Genomic DNA, 17,881 nt, shown 5'->3' on the forward strand with positions numbered 1-17,881 from the left:
AACAGGTCTACCCATAAACAACAAAGACCTAACTACCTTCCACGCGTGACGCGGTAAGAAACGTTTGCCTTCAAGCGTCCTTTAAAAGCGGCACGCACGCTACTACCCAGCCGTGACCCCAGCGCAGCGCAGAGACACTCGAAAGGCAACTAGGAGAACAGCAGCCACCGAACCAAGCAGCAGCTTTCCCCGGGAAGGAGCCGGCGGTTGGCCGAGCCCTCCCGCGGAGCGCCGGCCCGTCAGCACCCTGGACAGCGCCGCCCCGCTCCGCCGCCGCCGCCCCGATCGCTCCCGGCCACGGCCCCGGCCCCGGCCCCCACCGCCCCCGCCACAGGGGTGGAGGGTACGGCAGGAGGAAGCCGCAGGGATTTGGGGAAGGAAGGGAAAAGGCCAGGGGAAAAGGCTGCCTTCTGCGTGACGGCGTACATCCCCCCCCTCCCGCCAACACAGAGCGCTGTAAGGCGACAGCCAATTCTTAAGTCAACGTGAAACGACGACAGAGATAAGGGCAGGTACAAAGATTTAAGGTCATTTCGGCTCACAGTTTTAGGACTCTTCCATTTGCACTTTCCGTTTTCGATTTCGTTCGTTTTCACTTGAGGGTATTTTGGAGCCTTGCTACGCAAGCACTCAGGTCAACCTCAAAATATAAAATCAACCCCTAAATAAAGACTGCGACAATGGCATTAACTGCCTGGGATTTTATTTTTTGCTGGTTGCATTTAAAAACGCTTTTTACAAGCGCTTTAGACAAATCTAAACTATTAGCAGCAGTAAAAATTCAGAGCTTTGCAAACATTTAAGCTTATTTCTCACAATTTGCAAGAAAGCCTTTAAAAAATCCATCCACTTACAATGAAAAACCAACTCCCTATTCCCCTTTAATAAAAAATAGACCTAAAAAAAAAAGAGCTGATCACTATTGTTTGAAAGCACTCAAAAGCAATAAGATGGTCACAAGACTTGATCTGACTGTTCTGCCCCTTTACAAACTCAATAAAGCTTGCTTTTTATGACTGATTGCTGTGCTGTATTAATCCCCTAGCATATAAAACAAGCCTATTGGAGACTGGGACTCCGCTGGGGGAAGGACAGGGAAGCTGTTGTGTTCTGAGAATTAATCCATCTAGGAAAATCAAAAGCCAGCCACTCACAATACAGTAATCAGCATGTTCTCCACTGTGAAAGCCCTACATTTCCCTTTTAGAAAACACAACTATTACTCCATTATGTACGGAAACACACAAACCCCTTTTATTTATTTGTGTTTGTTATTATTTGGCTTATATTTATGGGTTTGTGTGTATTCCATTGGTGGGTAGGCAACCATCAAGTTAAAAACCCCTGTCTATTCCCAACTGCTTAAAAGGAAAAAGGGACTCCCACTGCTTTTTCCACTACCAAAGTTCTTTCTGGATTTGCTTTGTGAACAGGATTTTAACTCTTTATTATCCTAAATAAAAGGAAATTCTTTGCATTTTTTCCTTACACAGAAAGTTCATTTTCTGTTCAGGATAATTATGCTATTTTTTTCCCTCACTTTGTTAAATTATCTAACATGAGTTTCCTAAATAGTGGTGCTAAAATAAAAATGTTTGAAGCTTTAAGATTACTCAACTGAAAATGACTTAGCTTTATTTCTAGGTACTATTAAATTTGATGCTCCTTTGTTAGCAAAAGTTTAATTCTTTCCTTTAAAGTTGAATGATGTAGCCTTCTGAGTAAAACCTTTTTTTTTTTTTTTTTTTTTTTTTTTAAGAGTAGACTTTTTATTTTTTTGCCATTTAGGTACTAGAAGTATGAGTTTTCCATTGTGTTATGGAGACAAAGATTAAAAAAACCCAAACAAAACCAGCTGTAAATCTTATGTGACACAGTAATTAAACTGCTAAATGAATTCTGGCCTAAATACAAGAATTAAGGCTTATGGAAATCATTGAGAAACCACAATCTGATAGACCTTGTGCTCAAGAAGAACCAAAACCATATATCCTCTTCCATTCATCTAGCAAAAGGCACCTACCTGCATAAGAAATTATTTTACAAACCAGCACTTAAAGGCAACAGTTTTTAATATCTGCTGAAATATTCCTGTCAAATTATTTTAAAAAAGCAAACAAAGCACTTTCTTTATATTTGTATTTATTCTTTGCTAAAACAAAGAACACTTTTCTCCCCCATTTGTTTTTACAGTAAGAAGTCACTAAAAGCAAGCAAAGTTACAGTCTTTGTTCCTATTGCCGTTATCCCTTTATATACATCCTTTACTTAATAAATGGCTAAAGACAGCAGTTTTGTATCATAGCCTTTAAAACCCGCAGGTGACTAAAATCCCACTAGGTCAATTCCATAGTCCCACCTGATCAGCATGGTAGACACTGAAATATTATGGTTAACTTGAAAAGATCTTAGTAGTTCAGCTATACTCACCATCAGTTTTAAGTATTACTATATATTTCTCAAAGTACCACGTGCTTTTTTCATTTTTAAATGAAAACACGAATTGGAGGAGCAAAAACTGATGCACATGGCTGAATGTCTGTTACATGTACATGTAGTTTCAGGACATAAACTTGCCTTTCTGTTTAAGAATGGGATTAAATGACGACAACAACATGAACAATTTAACTTTTCTGGGACCTTCCTGTTAGACACAACTGAAGATAACCAAATGACAGCAATGATACACAAGCGCTAGTAATATTAAGCTGTAATTCTTGTTTTGCTTATGCGTGGAGGATTACATTTCTTGGCTACCAGGGCAAAGCTATGGCACACACAGAGTTAACCATGCCCCCGTCCTTTCTTCACCCCCCCTTCTCCCCCCATCTCATTCATGCCACATTCCACAGTGGCAGGGTCCAACAACAATATAGGAGGGTACCCAAAATGAAGAGGCAGGGCCTTCCATTCTTCTGCCTCTCTTGAATTAATTAACTGGAAATGAGTTTTGTCAATGTTTTGGAAAGGCAGAGGGGTGAAAAGAAACTGCTAGAATTAATCACAGTGAGAAACTACCTCTTCAGCAGTCTGCCAGAGTTCAGAAAACCCATGAGAAGTGCAAAATAAAAGGAAAGTGGGCTGACTTACCATCCAAAGGAACAAATAAAATTCAAACAAACACCCAAGTCTCCAAAACAGAGACATGCCCCAGTGCAAAGGAATGTAGCATCTGTTGCCACAACAGCTTCAGCTTTGTTTTTAATACACTTGTCATGAAGACTGAAAGGTAACAAGGTAGAAAAGATAATTTACTAATAATTTAGACACACAGGAGGCATGTTGTATTTAATTCACTACATATTTATGTACAGCAATGTTCCACTGCAGAGATACTTAAGCACTATGATTGAAAATGAGTAACTTTCATTGTTTAGCCCTGACTCAGCATAGATCTTTTAAACGGAGAAGACAGACTGCAAAGCAGTTATTTCTTTGTTGAGTTTTTAATAATAGTTATCTCCAGATTCAGCAATGGAAATTATAACAACTCAATACCGCACGCATGACATCTTTCTAACAAAACAATATTGTAATGAAATTTCAGCCATCTGAAAAGAAGGATCTTTTTCCGTAAGTTAATTTACCTAGGTATTTAGAAAATGTGTAGGTGTCCTTTTGTTTACAGCAGCGAGGCAGAAGTATCATTTGGCAGTTTTTCTGAATGCAACACTTCCAGCAGACTGGAACTAAAACTGAAGAAATCTTGATTGCCTGAGCAGGGAAAAATATTTTAAAAGAGAAATCCTCTTTTAATGATTTGACTCTTCTTAATGTTTTGTTCATGAGGGCTTTTTCCTGACAGATCTCACAATTAACTTGTCATCTCGTTTCTCTATCTCTAAACCCATACTCTCAAGGGCAGAATTGTCTGCCAGCCCCTTCTCCTCCATCTGTGCAATAAGCTCTTGGTTTCTCTCATTCTGTTCCGTGAGATTTCGGATAGCATATACTGCCCACTGGTTCACAACTGTTGGACAAAGTTAAGGATCATTTATTTATTTAAAGACGAAATAATGCTTATTTTAATTTATTACTGCATTCCCTTCCCCCTGCTGCCCCCCCATCCCTCAAACCCAGAAAAACAGTAGAAATCAAGGGTTAGAAAAAGACATTTACAGGCAATGGTTCTGAACCTGCAAATACTTGTATATGAGGTAATTGAAGTTTAAATGAGGCATGTCCGTTAACTTCAGGCAAGTTTACTAGGTTTTATCTTGAATTAAAAAAAACAAGACAAAACTCAAATGAACTGCAGGAATTAAAAGGACATATTGTTTTAAACCAAAATTACAGTTAATTGAAATGTTCCAATGATCTTCCTGGTGAGATTTAAGAAAAAATAAAAAAAAAGAAGTCAGTCGCTGTGTTTATGATCCGAACACTTCAACACTGCACTTCCAAGAACTGGCAAACAAAATGAGCTGTAAATCAGCTACAAGAAAGACGACAACTATTATTTTCACTGTACAAGCTGAAGAAATATAGAAAGAGAGAAACATACCCAGATTAACAACTGAAAATAGCACAAATAACGTGGGAGACACTTAAAAATATTTAACTTCTAATGCTATCTAAACTCGGTTCTTTGTGCCTGGGTTCTTTACAAACTTGCCAACGGAACAGACGCTAAGATCACCAGCAGGTAGCTCCTGCTCATGTTTAAATGGGCACAAGCTGCAACTCATTCACCTTCTAAGGTGGTCCCTCGAGGCCAGGATTGAGGCACATGTCAGGGCCATAGACGAAGGATTTAAATTCCCAGGATTATCAGTCAGGCATCTTCCAAGTGAACTACAGTGCTCATTTTATGAAGTGTCAGAGATGTTAGCCCCAATTCTGCAGCTGAAAAGCTATGTTATGATATAATCTTTCCCGAGTTACCCATATGGGAGGGCAAGCCATTCTGAATCACACAAAAGTGGTTTGCCTGCAGGGCACCAATTATTTACTACATGTAGCTTCACATCCAGCAGAAGAATATGCATAATTTACTCCTTGACGTCTTTGGGGTTGGACAGTGTCTAAGCACAGAGATACGATAGTGTTCTTAATGGGCATTTGCCAGGGGGTGACTGGAGGGGAAAACTCCTGAATTGGGGAAGATGGGAACTTCAGCCAAAAGAGTAAAATACCGGAACTGGACTTTCTTACACAATTTATCATGACAGCATTTGGAAAATCCAGTACCACTGCATGCACATTCTTACAGCAGCAGTCTGCCATTTTCTCTGTGCACCTTGCACTGACTGCTGCGCCTGCCTTGCTGCCACCTCCAACTACCCCTTTTAGACACTTTGGGCAGAGGCAGCCTCTCACGCTTGGCTGTTGGATGCACCAGCCAATGTGGATGGATGAACAACCGCATGCAGCAGAAGCAGCTTTCTTAATGTAAGACCAGGTCCTGCTTTCACAAGCTTACATTTTAAGAGAGGGGAAATGATAAACTGAGAATACAGGAGACCAAAAAAAAAAAAGTTTATGACCATACCTAACTACAGTGCTACTTAGATGCCAAAGGAAAGTAGAGAAGGGACTGAAATAAAAAGCACACAAGGAATCCTCAACAGAGAGAGAAGGGCTTAGACGAAGAGCAGCTCGCACAAACATCACAAGAAACATACATGCTAGGGAACAATCCTGCATTGGCATGCATCAGTAAAACAGCCCCCTGCCTTTAATAGCAGTTTATTTTCACATTCAAGCAGCCCAGAACTGAAAATCAAAAATGGCAAAGCAGTAAGAATTATGGGGCTTTTTTTCTGACAGAGTTCTTCAAACTTTTGCAGGAAATATGCTGCACACCTCCTTCATTTAAAAAATTCTGGCATGAGGTAATGACAGAGGAAAGAAATGAAAAAAAAAACCCCAAATCATGTATCACATCAAAGCCTTAATAGGTGAATGTGATAGAGAATATCAATGTATTCTCTTCTTTCAGTGCATCACTACTATAGTTAAGCGAGAAGACAAGTGCCAAGCTACATTTAAGTTATATAAACTGAGTATTTCCACTGCAGGTTATGTTTGAGTATGTAAAACAACAATGAAATACCAAAGAAATAAAATCATGTATGAGCAGAATCTTACTCATCAGCTCTAATGGTAAGAAATAAATTTCAGAATAGTAAAGTATGCAAGCTGATGAATGCAGATGAACAAAGGCTGACACCCAGCAGGTCCTTCTGAGGTCTGATTTAGGGCACTTCATGAGTGCCAAAACATGAAGTTCTCCCAATGGACTGTGAGAAACATGCTACTACTCTCCCTGGCTCTGCTCCTGGGACGAGGAGCAGACTTCTCTTGTGTTCCTAAAATACAGCTTTGCATAAAATACAGCACTTGCATAAAAGAATACCTCCTAAAAAAAATAGAAGTAATTTTCAAAGAGTGGCAGTTATTGATCACACAAAGTGCCACACAGAGAAAAAAGTACTCTCAAAATTTTTTTTTTCTGTATTAGCCTTGGCAATAATCCTGCTACCATCATCTTTATCTCCTTCAACACAAAAACACTGCTAAACCCCACAGCAAATGATGTTTTCCTACTATCGTATCCATTCATGCTTACATAATATCTAAGACATCCCCATTATCTTATGAACTCTATCGTCATTATGGCATTTATCATTATTGACTACTGTAGCTGAAGCTGCAAAATGGTTTCAATAACGTTTTCACTCACTCAAAAACTCTTTTCTGCATGTAGGTTTTCCATTGTAAATTCAGTCATGAATATGCATGATCTCCCTTGTTCACATGCTGTGTGAGGCTAAGACCTTTGGATGGCTGTGTGCAGACCTAGACAGACTTAAGTGTCAGCAGAGATTAAAGCTAGTCCCCAGCTAATATTCACATTACCTTCTTGCTCCTCTCCAAAGATAGAGACAGAGAGAGAAAATTAAACATATTCTAGAGTCTCTAATCCTACCAACACTTTAAGCACTTTATTGTATGCTCAGCTTTAGAAAGAGAGCTTCTAAAGTTTCCATAGTTACTACAAATAAGAGCATGAGCCTGTTTGTTGTGAAACTGCATAGAAGAAATGCAGCAAGCACAGTAGTTCTGATTGCATAGACTTGTCTAGGTTTTTCCAAGAGGACACATTGCACTCTCAAATTAATTAATATTATAGACAAGGAAGTGAAGATTACAGTACCTCTGTCACAGTGCAGAAGGCATACAAAAGAAAGAAAAATTTTCATTTCATTTTTCAGGAGCCTCATTACCAGACTGTGTTTAGGGAATGAAAGCAAACATTGGTATGCATTTACAGCAACTCTTTTTCAAAATCCAGTACTGTATGCTATGGGATTCCTATGTTATTTTGACTTATACAAGCAATAACAAAACTGAGTCAGCTTGCCCTGTGTTCCATACTTGTGTAACATCTTCACACAGCAATTTAAAATTTATCATCTAAACTCCTCTGGGTTGCAACTTCAATTGTCAGGGAGGGGAGCATACAGGGAGAAAGGAAGGGAGGTAGAGAAAACGTGCTGGCAATCTGCCCCAGGAGATGAAAAATTTTCCTATCTGGAATCAACATAAACCATGAAAATCTATGTTACTAAATCCTGTGGAAGTTTTGCCATTGACTGCAAAGGGAACTTTTCACAATTCTCTTGTTTCTTTTCATATGGATTCTGCTACAAGAGGTTGCTAGAGTCAATGCTGGCAATAGCACAGTGACTGTTACAAGTTTAATGGTGTATGAAAATACAACCACATACTGTCAGGAGTTGCTAACCAATATCCTATTGTGATGCATTACTGGAGAGGAGGACTTACAAACCATGTCCCAAAGAGAGTATTCTGGCTTTTCATTCTCTTATTAGGAGGTCCAATTTGGACTAAATGTTATTGGCAAATCTATTGCAGCCATCAGGACCCCTACAAATTGTTCTACAAACCAATTTGGATTCTACGGATGAAGGATAGTAGGCATAATTATTAATGAGGTTTGAATCTGATGAGATAGGTATGCAGCAATGCATAAGTAATCTTGAAAGTATGTTGCTTGAAAAAGGCAAGTAGTAAGTTTTAAAAGTTAAGTATTATCATTAACTCATACAGGATACTGAAGAGTGGCGACAAGGAGAATGAAATACGTACATCTGTTTTCTTAAGTCCTCTTGATAGTTACTAATACTGAGGAATTTTTAAATATAACATCCTTGGTGCAGAGTTTGATTTATTACATCGTGTAGATACTCTTTTTTTTTTTTTTTTTTTTTTTTTTTTTATAGTTAGACCGTTTCCGGCACTACAGTTGGTTTTCAATAATTAAATGATTTCTTAGGAAACTTTCTTCTTTAAGAGTAATTTGGCCTAATGAGAAAAAGAGGATATTCTTTGCCCAATTCCATTACCTCATTTAAATCAGATTTTTGACTATTTAAATATTAACTACATTTTAATCAAATATGGGAAAAGACACACAACCTTATCAAGAAAGACAACCCACATGGGATGGAACCCTAGTCAAATGGGCTGTTTATGCAACAGCTAAAGCCACTCAACTTCTCTAAGAGCTTTTCTGGAACAGGTTTATAGAGCTAGAAACCAGAGATAATGAAAATATAATTCTTGTTAATTATATTTCTTTCTGGTCTTCAACAAGTAATCCAACTATCACTAAAACTTCTGCAGACAGGAGTGAAATACTAAAGCGTCACGTTAGAAGAATCACTTCCACTTACAGACCTGACTGGACCAAACTGAAAAGACATAAACCATTTCCCCTTCAAGTCTTTCAGTCCTTTTAAGTACTTTTGTTTCAAAGCAACTTGAAGATAATTCTTCTCACCATTAAAAGAGGTCTCTCGACAGCTACTGCAACTGTTAGTCACAGTTTGGATCAACGTGCTGTGATTGACCACACGTAGTAGACAGTCAGGATTTTGGTCCCTCGCAGTCAGCCAAATTACTTACAAAGCTCTACAGGTTCCTTCCTGTTGGGGTTTTTAGTAGTTTTATGAAGTCCTAGAAGGCGTGTAAGATGATAGCAATTCTTTACAACTGCTTTACCTTTTTACGTAACTTTTAGTTGTGCTTAAGACATTACCAAAAAAATAATCACAGGAAATGTAAAGAACTGAAGGTTTTATCTTTATTTATTTACTTAAGGAAGCTAATTCATATTTTTAGAATTAATGCTTTGGATGCTATTTATACCTGACATTAAATTATGAGCATCAGAAAACTTTAGGAATTCAGCCTATACAAACTTAAAATACTCTGCCTAGAAGTTAGAATACAAAGGTCTAAAATATTGCAGTTGCCTGTATTTTTATTTATTCCACAGCAGTTATTATCACCTATGACTGCAGTCACCACGTTCTGGGTTTAAAAGCTAGAAGCAGACAGTGCTGTTTTCAGCTGGGAATGTCCTTCCGTCCTTCCCCTGCTTGACCTGGCCCTTGCAGAAGAGACATAGCACAACTCATCTAACCTAGAAGCCTCCAAGGTGGAGAGGTACCACTGGATGCTGGAAAAGGCATTTATTCCTGATCACACTTTTTAAGGATAAGATTTGTAACACTGGGGAACCCAAAGCAGAGGTTCATTTCTGCTGCAGGTAACTCTCACCTGGTCCAAGAGATCAGTAGGAGGGTTGGACCATCCACCACCAAACAAGCTTCAATCTCCACCACTACGTGGCAGCAAAGCTTCACTGGACAGGCATGAAATGAGATGCCCGCAGCCAGCCCTTTCCCACTCCTTACTGGGACAGGGAGACCAGGGTGGGCTGCTGGTGCTTACTGCGAGCACTCCCCGTACAAATTCGCTGCCACAAAATATTCTGGTAAAGACAGAAAGCCTATCCCCAAAAACGTGAACTAGCGTTTGCAGCCTGAATTCCACTCTGTAGAAGAACATTGCTTTGCCAGAAGAAGACCTCAAATGATACCATCTCGGAATAGACAAATGGGCAAAACTACTCAGTTTAAAGTCATCACAATAGTTTCAACACTAAGGCAACATTCTCTGTAATTCACAGCCTACAAAAATTAGAAAACATCCATAGCAGAAAATAACTGTAGATTAAATATATTTTTTCAGTTCCCAAGCCTTCACTAACCCCCCACACCAGTAGTTATCGCTTCCTCTAGCAGACAAACACCATCTTCGTGGCTACCTGTATTTATATCAGTCTCTGAACATCCTACCCATCACCTGCAATGATGAATCCATTTCTTAAAGCGTGCCTGGTAGGATACAGGTTTTGGGGCTGATATCTTCCGTATAATCAACAGACGGGCATGTTATATCTCACGTATAACTTTCAGTGAAAGTTCACCCATTTAAGTATCTACGGGCAACAAATACACTTTAAGACCAGAATGGACGATTATCCCTCTTTTGCCCAACACTTTTGCACAGAACACAGACAACCAAAGGTCAGCCACTCTTGAAATCAAGGCTGTCAATTCTGTTTCATGTACAAGATATTTTCATGCCTTTTTCTGAAAGACATCCAATGTTGACTAGGAGATTTCACTGTGTCCCTAAATAAATTGTTCCAATGGGTAAATAAATCATTCATTACAGCCTGTGATTTATTTCTGGTTTAGATTTGTTTAGAAATGTTTCCAAACACTGATTTTCATTATAGATTAAAGAAAAATAATAATTCACAGATCATAATCAAGGCACTCAGTAAGCATCTTCTGCATGAACTAAAGAGAGAAACTGAGGGAGATATTCCAAGCTTTGCACAATTCTTGTACCTCTTCCCTTCATTTGTATTTTTCAGCGTCCCTTTTGAAGCATAGGCACCAAGGGCTATGTCACAAATTCTGCCAAAATTTGCTATATGGCTGACTGCAGGTGCAACACAGTTGCCTGCTCCTTCTGGCTATCAATAATTCAGAAAAAGTGAAAAACAAAACCTCAGAACATTCAGTTGCCCTCTCACTCCTAGCTATGCTCCCACAAGTAGAGTCCAAGCTCTCCAGGTCATTCAGAAACACATTTTCAGCAATCTCCAGTTCTGACATCCAGAGCCAAATCATGAGGGCTCATTCTTAGTTCCAAGGCTTGACTGCTTTTAACTACATACTCACCTCAGTGACATCCAGCAAAATGGTACCCAATGTTCATTAAAGTTCATTTACTACTACAGCAATTAGGGTTACTAAGACATTTCTTACCTGGAGCAATGTGGGGATTTTTCTCCCCAGATCACTAGTATTTCTAGGTTAACAGATCACACAAGACACCACTGAACAGTATTATATACCCAGACTGCTATTAGTCTTTAACGCCTGCCAGCTAAACAACATTTAATCCATATCCTATGTGCCTCCTCTCATGCTCTGTGGGACTTAAAAGCACAGTGCCAAGACACCTTAGTATACTATGAGATTAAACACAAAATTTCGGTCAAGTACTCCAGAGCTACAAAAGCCATAGTACATGTTTAGCTATGTCAGGCTATTTTTATTATAATGTCTCTTATGCCAAAACTTACAGAACTTTAAAAAAAAAAATTAAGCCATAACCTCTAGTTTGTTTTACTTTTTCCTATACTCAGACTTGTAATACTAGCTTAAAACCATGAATATGACACATTCATTTTTGCTGCTTAGGCTGCCAATTTTTTTTTAAATTATGACTTACATTTTTAATAGAAACCCATAATTTATGAGTAACTATAAATCATCTGGTTTTAAAACAGAAAGAATCACACTCTTGATCAATCTCAAGCTAATGCTCCACAGTTACAATATTCTGTTCTTGCAGTCCCTTCCATTACACTAATCCCATTTTAAGAATTCATGACAACTAAATCTGTTAGTTATCTATAAGAGGTACCACAGAGTTAGCAGGTTGTTACATTAAAAAGAAAGAGCTTCAATTGCTGTTACCTAACTGTTAAAAATGCCTTAGCTTATCTTCTTTTCCCAGGTACAGAAAAAAATTGCAAAATTCCATTAAGTTGAAACTCATGTATCAAATTACTATCAAAACCTACCACAAACATTGAGCTGTAAAGCACTAAAGCATAGGGGGATGGTAACTGTGTTCACAAACTGATTAAATATCAGGCAGACTGTAGGAATTTTAAATTTCCTTGGACATGTAAAGAAAAAAGCTCCACACAGAAATATATTCATGTATATTTATATGCATACATATAGAAATAAACAGCTTTTCTAAACCACTTTAAAATGGGAATTATAGAAGTCAAATAAAACTTTCAAAAATTTGGCACTAGACTTAAAAACCCAACCCAGTTAATACCTGAGATGTGGTCAAACTAATTATAAATTATCACTCCAAGGCACATGACAAGGTAAGCTGACTCACAATTTGGACAGAAGCTCTGTTTCTATTTATAATCTCTAGAGATTCATCTATTTATATAGATTCAACAAGGATCTGTATGCCATCTTATCTTTCAGCATTGTACTTGAGTATTTTATTGATTCAGGGTCTTTGAATAACTTACATGGCATAACTCCCACCCCTGCTGCTTTTGGTGATTTCAAACATTATTTTATGACAAATAATCAAAACAATGAAGGTAAATGAGACTCCAGTTCCAGTCTCATAGACACCAGATGATGTCTGGTGCATCCAAAAATAACAACAGTTAAATAAATGGGTGTTTGGAAAGATGCAACTAAATTATAACCAACTAACGTTTTTCTACCATGTTTTGCAAAATAGCCATTAGCCACAATTATATCTGCTACAATTTCAGGAAATGGTTGCATCTCCTTGAAGAAATCTCAGAACATCAAGAGACAAGAACAAATCAACAAGGTCAGTGGAATGGACTGCAAATATATCCTTAGTGAGAAAGGAAAGGTTACATTTTGGAAACCGTTTTGGGAATAGAACCAAGACTAAACAAAGATCTGGGGAAATGAGGCAAAACGATTTAAGGATTAGGAAGGAGCTACACAGGACAATGCATTCGCCAGCTGAAGTTACAGTTTGTTTTAATAATAGTGACTGAAAATGGGACAACAGAAAAATGTCAGAATAAAGATATTATGCAAAGCATTGGCCATATGACATCTGAATATTCTCTGGAGGCATGCAAGAAACAATGTCAAGAAGACAGACTGAAATATGATAAGGTGGTTGTAGAAGGCATTCCATTCTCAACAATATTTTTGAACCACTCCTAGCTTTATTTAAAAAAAACAAAAACCTTTGGGTCTCAAATTTCTAGTGCTTCGTCTCAGCCCAGAGGGGAATTTTTCAAAAGAAAGTCTACAGAAAAATCAAGCAAGCTGTTTGAGCTATAAAAGCAGTGAAATATTATATTTTCTCCATTTTTTCTTTTTTTTTTGGTGCTGCTGGTAACTAAAGATCCGCTTTCTTTCAAGAATTCAAGCCTGTCATGGATTTAAATCCACCAAGAGGATTAGGGCAGAGGACAAATATGACAATATTTGGTTTAGAAATAGAGTTATTAACTTTAATTCTCCACTTTTACATGCATGAGTTGGTGCCTACAGAGATTACTCTTCTCAAAGGATTAGAAATATTATAATGTAACATTTGAAAGAGCCTTCCTGCACTCTGTATACCTCTGTTAAACTTCCTCCAGCTCTAAGACGGACCCTGTACATCACACATGTTTCTTAATGATGGTAGTTGTCACTAACTGGAGCTGGCTAGAAGTGACATACTGAAGAAGAGACTTCACATTTACATCTCTGCAAATCTGCTTTAGTATTTTATATACCGTCAAGAAAATTAATACTCCCCCCCCTCCCCATGAACTCTGAATTTCAGTGTTTAATCATCCTACATAGGATGATCCTACATCCTGCATAGTTGCACTAAATAAATTGTATCCTGAAATTATGGCATCAGCAACCTGAAATATACCATTAGAAATTATAACTTTGTTAAATGTCCAAACACAAAATTTAATCTGTGGTCATTTCTGGAAGAAAAAAAAAGGGACAGTGCTTTCATTTCACAGAATATCTTTTCCTGTACTGCACACTGCATTCCTTCTGTGGTCTTAAGTCTTTTTCATATTAGGAGAATGTTACATTTGACAAGAGAAAATTTGTTCTTGGGGAACAGTGTGGATTACTGATACAGCTAGTAGATGTAGAACACCTCACAAGAAAACTTCACGCTTTTGTTTTCATTCTAAAGTAAACATTTTCTTGTAATCAACATTTCAGAACTGCAGTCTTTGAGTCAGAATTCAGATCTACCAAATATCATGCTTAATGTGGTAGGTTTTTTTTTGGTTGGTTCCCCACCTTTAACTAAGTTCTGGTCCAAAGAGTTTGCAACATACAGAAAAGATAAACAATGCGTTAAGACATGGAAGTTGCATTATCCCAACTCTTCAGCTGTGAAGCCAATGTCAAGAGTGAATTAAAATAAAATTAGGTTACACAAAGGCCTCCTGTACCCTTTTCAACCGGGAGCACGCACCTAGATCCTCCCCCTTCAAAGCTTTACAATAATCCCACTCAGGATACTTTATTCAATATCATATAGAAAAATCCTACTTAGAACGGAATGCAGACCTCTTTAGTCCATTAACACTTCTGTAAGGACAAGACTGGTTACTTGCAATGCTTATTTCAAGAGCGTAAAAACACCCTGACACATAGTGACAGAAATAGGCATTGGTGGGCAGATGACCTTCCCACCTAAAACCAAAAGCAGCATTTGGGAATAGCTGTGTTTCTCCCCTTTCACCATGAGAAATAACAAAAAAGGTTGAAGCTTCTTGTGAATCACTTAGCAAACCAGCCCACCACTGCAGCCAAAAAAAAATCCCCTTATCATACAACACTGAGGGATTCCCTTGTGAGCCACACAGACCCCTAGGCTCCATTAGTATCTAACAAAATATAGCTATAAAGAATTTGCAGCAACTTGCAGGAACAGGATAGGATTTGGTCTGCTGAATAAGGTGAAAGGAATAAGCCCCTCTCAGACTGTTCTTGCTCAATGAATAACCACACTTGTACCTGTTCCAGCTTCTAGTCTGACCAGTTCATCTGAATATAATTGTAAGATACAGAGAAGGAGCTAAGGTTTGTGCATAGGCCACAAACCAGAAATCCTCCCACTCTCGTTAAAGAAGAATTCTCAGCACATTGGAGTTGAATCAGTCTGGAGTATGGCAATACAGCAACTTCTTCTTGCTTGACCATTTCTTTTCATCCCAGTTCCATCTGTGGTAGTTGGCTTCCACTCAGCTGATATTTTGTGTTGTCTTTGGCACTATAAACCTAAAGGTTCAGGCCAACAAGTTTCTGCTCTTTACCTGTGCTGACAAGTCCCATTCTTTCACTGCCAACCTCAACCACTGTTGGGTCACTAAAAACTTACTATCACCTTTTTTGTTAAAGTCATAGTAACACAATCAGTACTGGTTCACAGAAAATAAGATTCTCATAGTGTTCTGTGTCCAAGGATATGGGCTGCAGCAGCAGCAACCTGTAATAAAGCAAAATTGAAACCTTCTTCCAAAGAATATACTTTCATTTAGCCCAGGTAGACTCCAAACCTGTGCAGCAAAGCAAGTGTCGATAGGATGAAGAAAAGGGTAATTTCTTCCAAGTAGACAGAACTTGACTGGGCATGAGGAGGTCATTACTGTTTTCATCAGTAGTCTAAGTCCTTTGCACTGACCATATCCACTGAAATAACATGATTTTATGTATGCTTATGAAAATACAGAATCAAATAGGTCACCTCAAACTACTAAATGCATTGGCGGTGCCTGAAGTGAGCTTTCCAAAGAAAGGCAACCATTACTGATGTAACGTTATGCTGTAGTTTCTTGCCAACATACATGAGATAGCCACATTTACATGAAAATGCTCAACTGTATGATGGTTTACTCTAAAAAGTCAACTCAAACTCTGATTTTTGCTTTCTACTGGCTGCTCTTCAGCTGTAAGGCTTTTTTTACAGTATGTGGCCTGTTTTAGGTTGCACTCTGTAACTTAGAAACAAAATGTCTGTCAGCTCCCCCAAAAGTCTTTGCTGGCATCTCACAAAAACAAACTGCCATTGTTGTAGACCATAGCAACTTGATTTCTTCTAGCTTTAGCCAGAAGTTTCATGAACCACAATTATACTTGCTGCTGCCATGAAGTCAAAAGTATTTTCAATCTACCCCTCAGATGACTTTCAGACTGAATATCACAGAAGCAGCTTAGGGAAGGAGTATCTGAAAATTAACTTATATTTTCTACATTTTCATCCATTATACAAACTAAGGGGCCTATGTATGGATATCCACAGCAACCACAGGTTTTCCTTTCACAACTGCTGAAAATTCTTACTCCTAAAACATAGCCAGCTGGGTGTTTCCTCATATATATAAACATTTTTAAAAAGGGAAAAAAGGAAGACCCAGGGAACTACAGGCCAGGCAGTCTCACCTCTGTGCCTGGCAAGATCATGGAGCAGATCCTCCTGGAAACTATACTAAGGCACATGGAAAATAAGGAGGTGATTGGTGACAGCCAACATGGCTTCACTAAGGGCAGATCATGCCTGACAAATTTGGTGGCCTTTTACGACAGGGTTACGGCATTGGTGGATAAGGGAAGAGCAACTGACATCAACTACCTGGACTTGTACAAAGCATGTGACACTGTCCCACGTGACATCCTTGTTTCTAAATTGGAGAGACATGGTATTCTGGTTTTGGCTGGGATAGAGTTAATTTTCTTTCTAGTAGCTGGTATAGTGTAACGCTTTGGATTTAGCATGAGGAGAATGTTGATAATACACTGATATTTTCAGTTGTTGTTAAGCAGTGTTTATCCTCAGTCAAGGATTTTTCAGCTTCTGATGCCCAGCCAGCAAGAAGGCTGGAGGGGCACGAGAAGCTGGGAGGAGACAGCCAGGGCAGCTGACCCAAACTGGCCAAAGGTGTATTCCATACCATGGGACGTCATGCCCAGTATATAAACTGGGGGGGAGTTGGCCTGGGGGGATCACTGTCCAGGAACTAACTGGGCATCAGTTGGCAGGTGGTGAGCAATTGCATTGTGCATCGTTTGTGAGACCCCACCTGCAGTACTGCCTTCAGCTCTGGAGCCCCCAACATAAAAGACATGGACCTGTTGGAGTGAGTCCAGAGGAGGGCCACGAAGATGATGAGGGCTGGAGCCCCTCTCCTGTGAAGACAGGCTGAGAGAGTTGGGGTTGTTCAGCCTGGAGAAGGCTCTGGGGAGACCTTAGAGCGGCTTTCCAGTACCCAAAGGGGACCTGCAAGCAAGCTGAACTTTCAAGGGACTTTTTCAAGGGCATATAGAGACAGGACACAGGGTAAGGACTTCAAACTGAAGGAGGGTAGATTTAGATTAGATGTAAGGAAGAAGTTCTTCACTGTGAGGGTGGTGAGGCACTGGAACAGGTTGCCCAGAGAAGCTGTGGATGCCCCATCCCTGGCAGTGTTCTAGCCCAGGCTGGATGGGGCTTTGAGCAACCTGGTCTAGTGGAAGGTGTCCCTGCCCATGGCAGGGGGGTTGGAACTAGATGATCTTTAAGGTCCCTTCCAACTCAAACCATTCTATGATATATATGTGTGTGTGTGTGTGTGTGTACATACACCCCCCCCCCCAGCAGGATTTTTTTTTTTTCCAAGTATGACTGTACTTTCGGCTAACAGAAAAACATACCTGATTAGGGGTTAATATAATATGGATGCTTACATAAGGTCATTCAAATTGAATTCAGCCATTCACAAAATCAATTTATCGAGACACCTAATGTAAGAATCTCAAAAGGGTAAGATTGGTAAGCATCCTGAAAAACCAAGAAAATTCCATCTTCAAAACTGCATTTCACTTCTGATTTTCAAGTTTTACCAGTAACAGCTATTACACTGAAGTACTTTGGATAATATTTTTCCTAAAATAGC

At 39.0% G+C, this 17,881-nt stretch overlaps 1 protein-coding gene across 2 annotated transcripts in view; it reads right to left on the reverse strand.

Annotated features, from left to right (window-relative positions):
• Nucleotides 1-2,112: 2,112 nt before the first annotated feature.
• Nucleotides 2,113-17,881, reverse strand: part of ATXN10 (ataxin 10) — a 107,367-nt gene continuing 91,598 nt past the window's right edge. The window contains exon 10 of one of the 2 annotated variants that reach the window (XM_075051806.1): nt 2,113-3,970. In XM_075051806.1, the coding sequence (XP_074907907.1) occupies nt 3,783-3,970 (188 nt within the window). In that variant the 3' untranslated portion in view covers nt 2,113-3,782. The remainder of the gene's footprint in view (nt 3,971-17,881) is intronic. The other variant, XM_075051805.1, reaches the window with a different exon arrangement.

This window comes from Buteo buteo, chromosome 19 (genome assembly GCF_964188355.1).
Source record: "Buteo buteo chromosome 19, bButBut1.hap1.1, whole genome shotgun sequence".
Classification (NCBI taxonomy): Eukaryota; Metazoa; Chordata; class Aves; order Accipitriformes; family Accipitridae; genus Buteo; species Buteo buteo.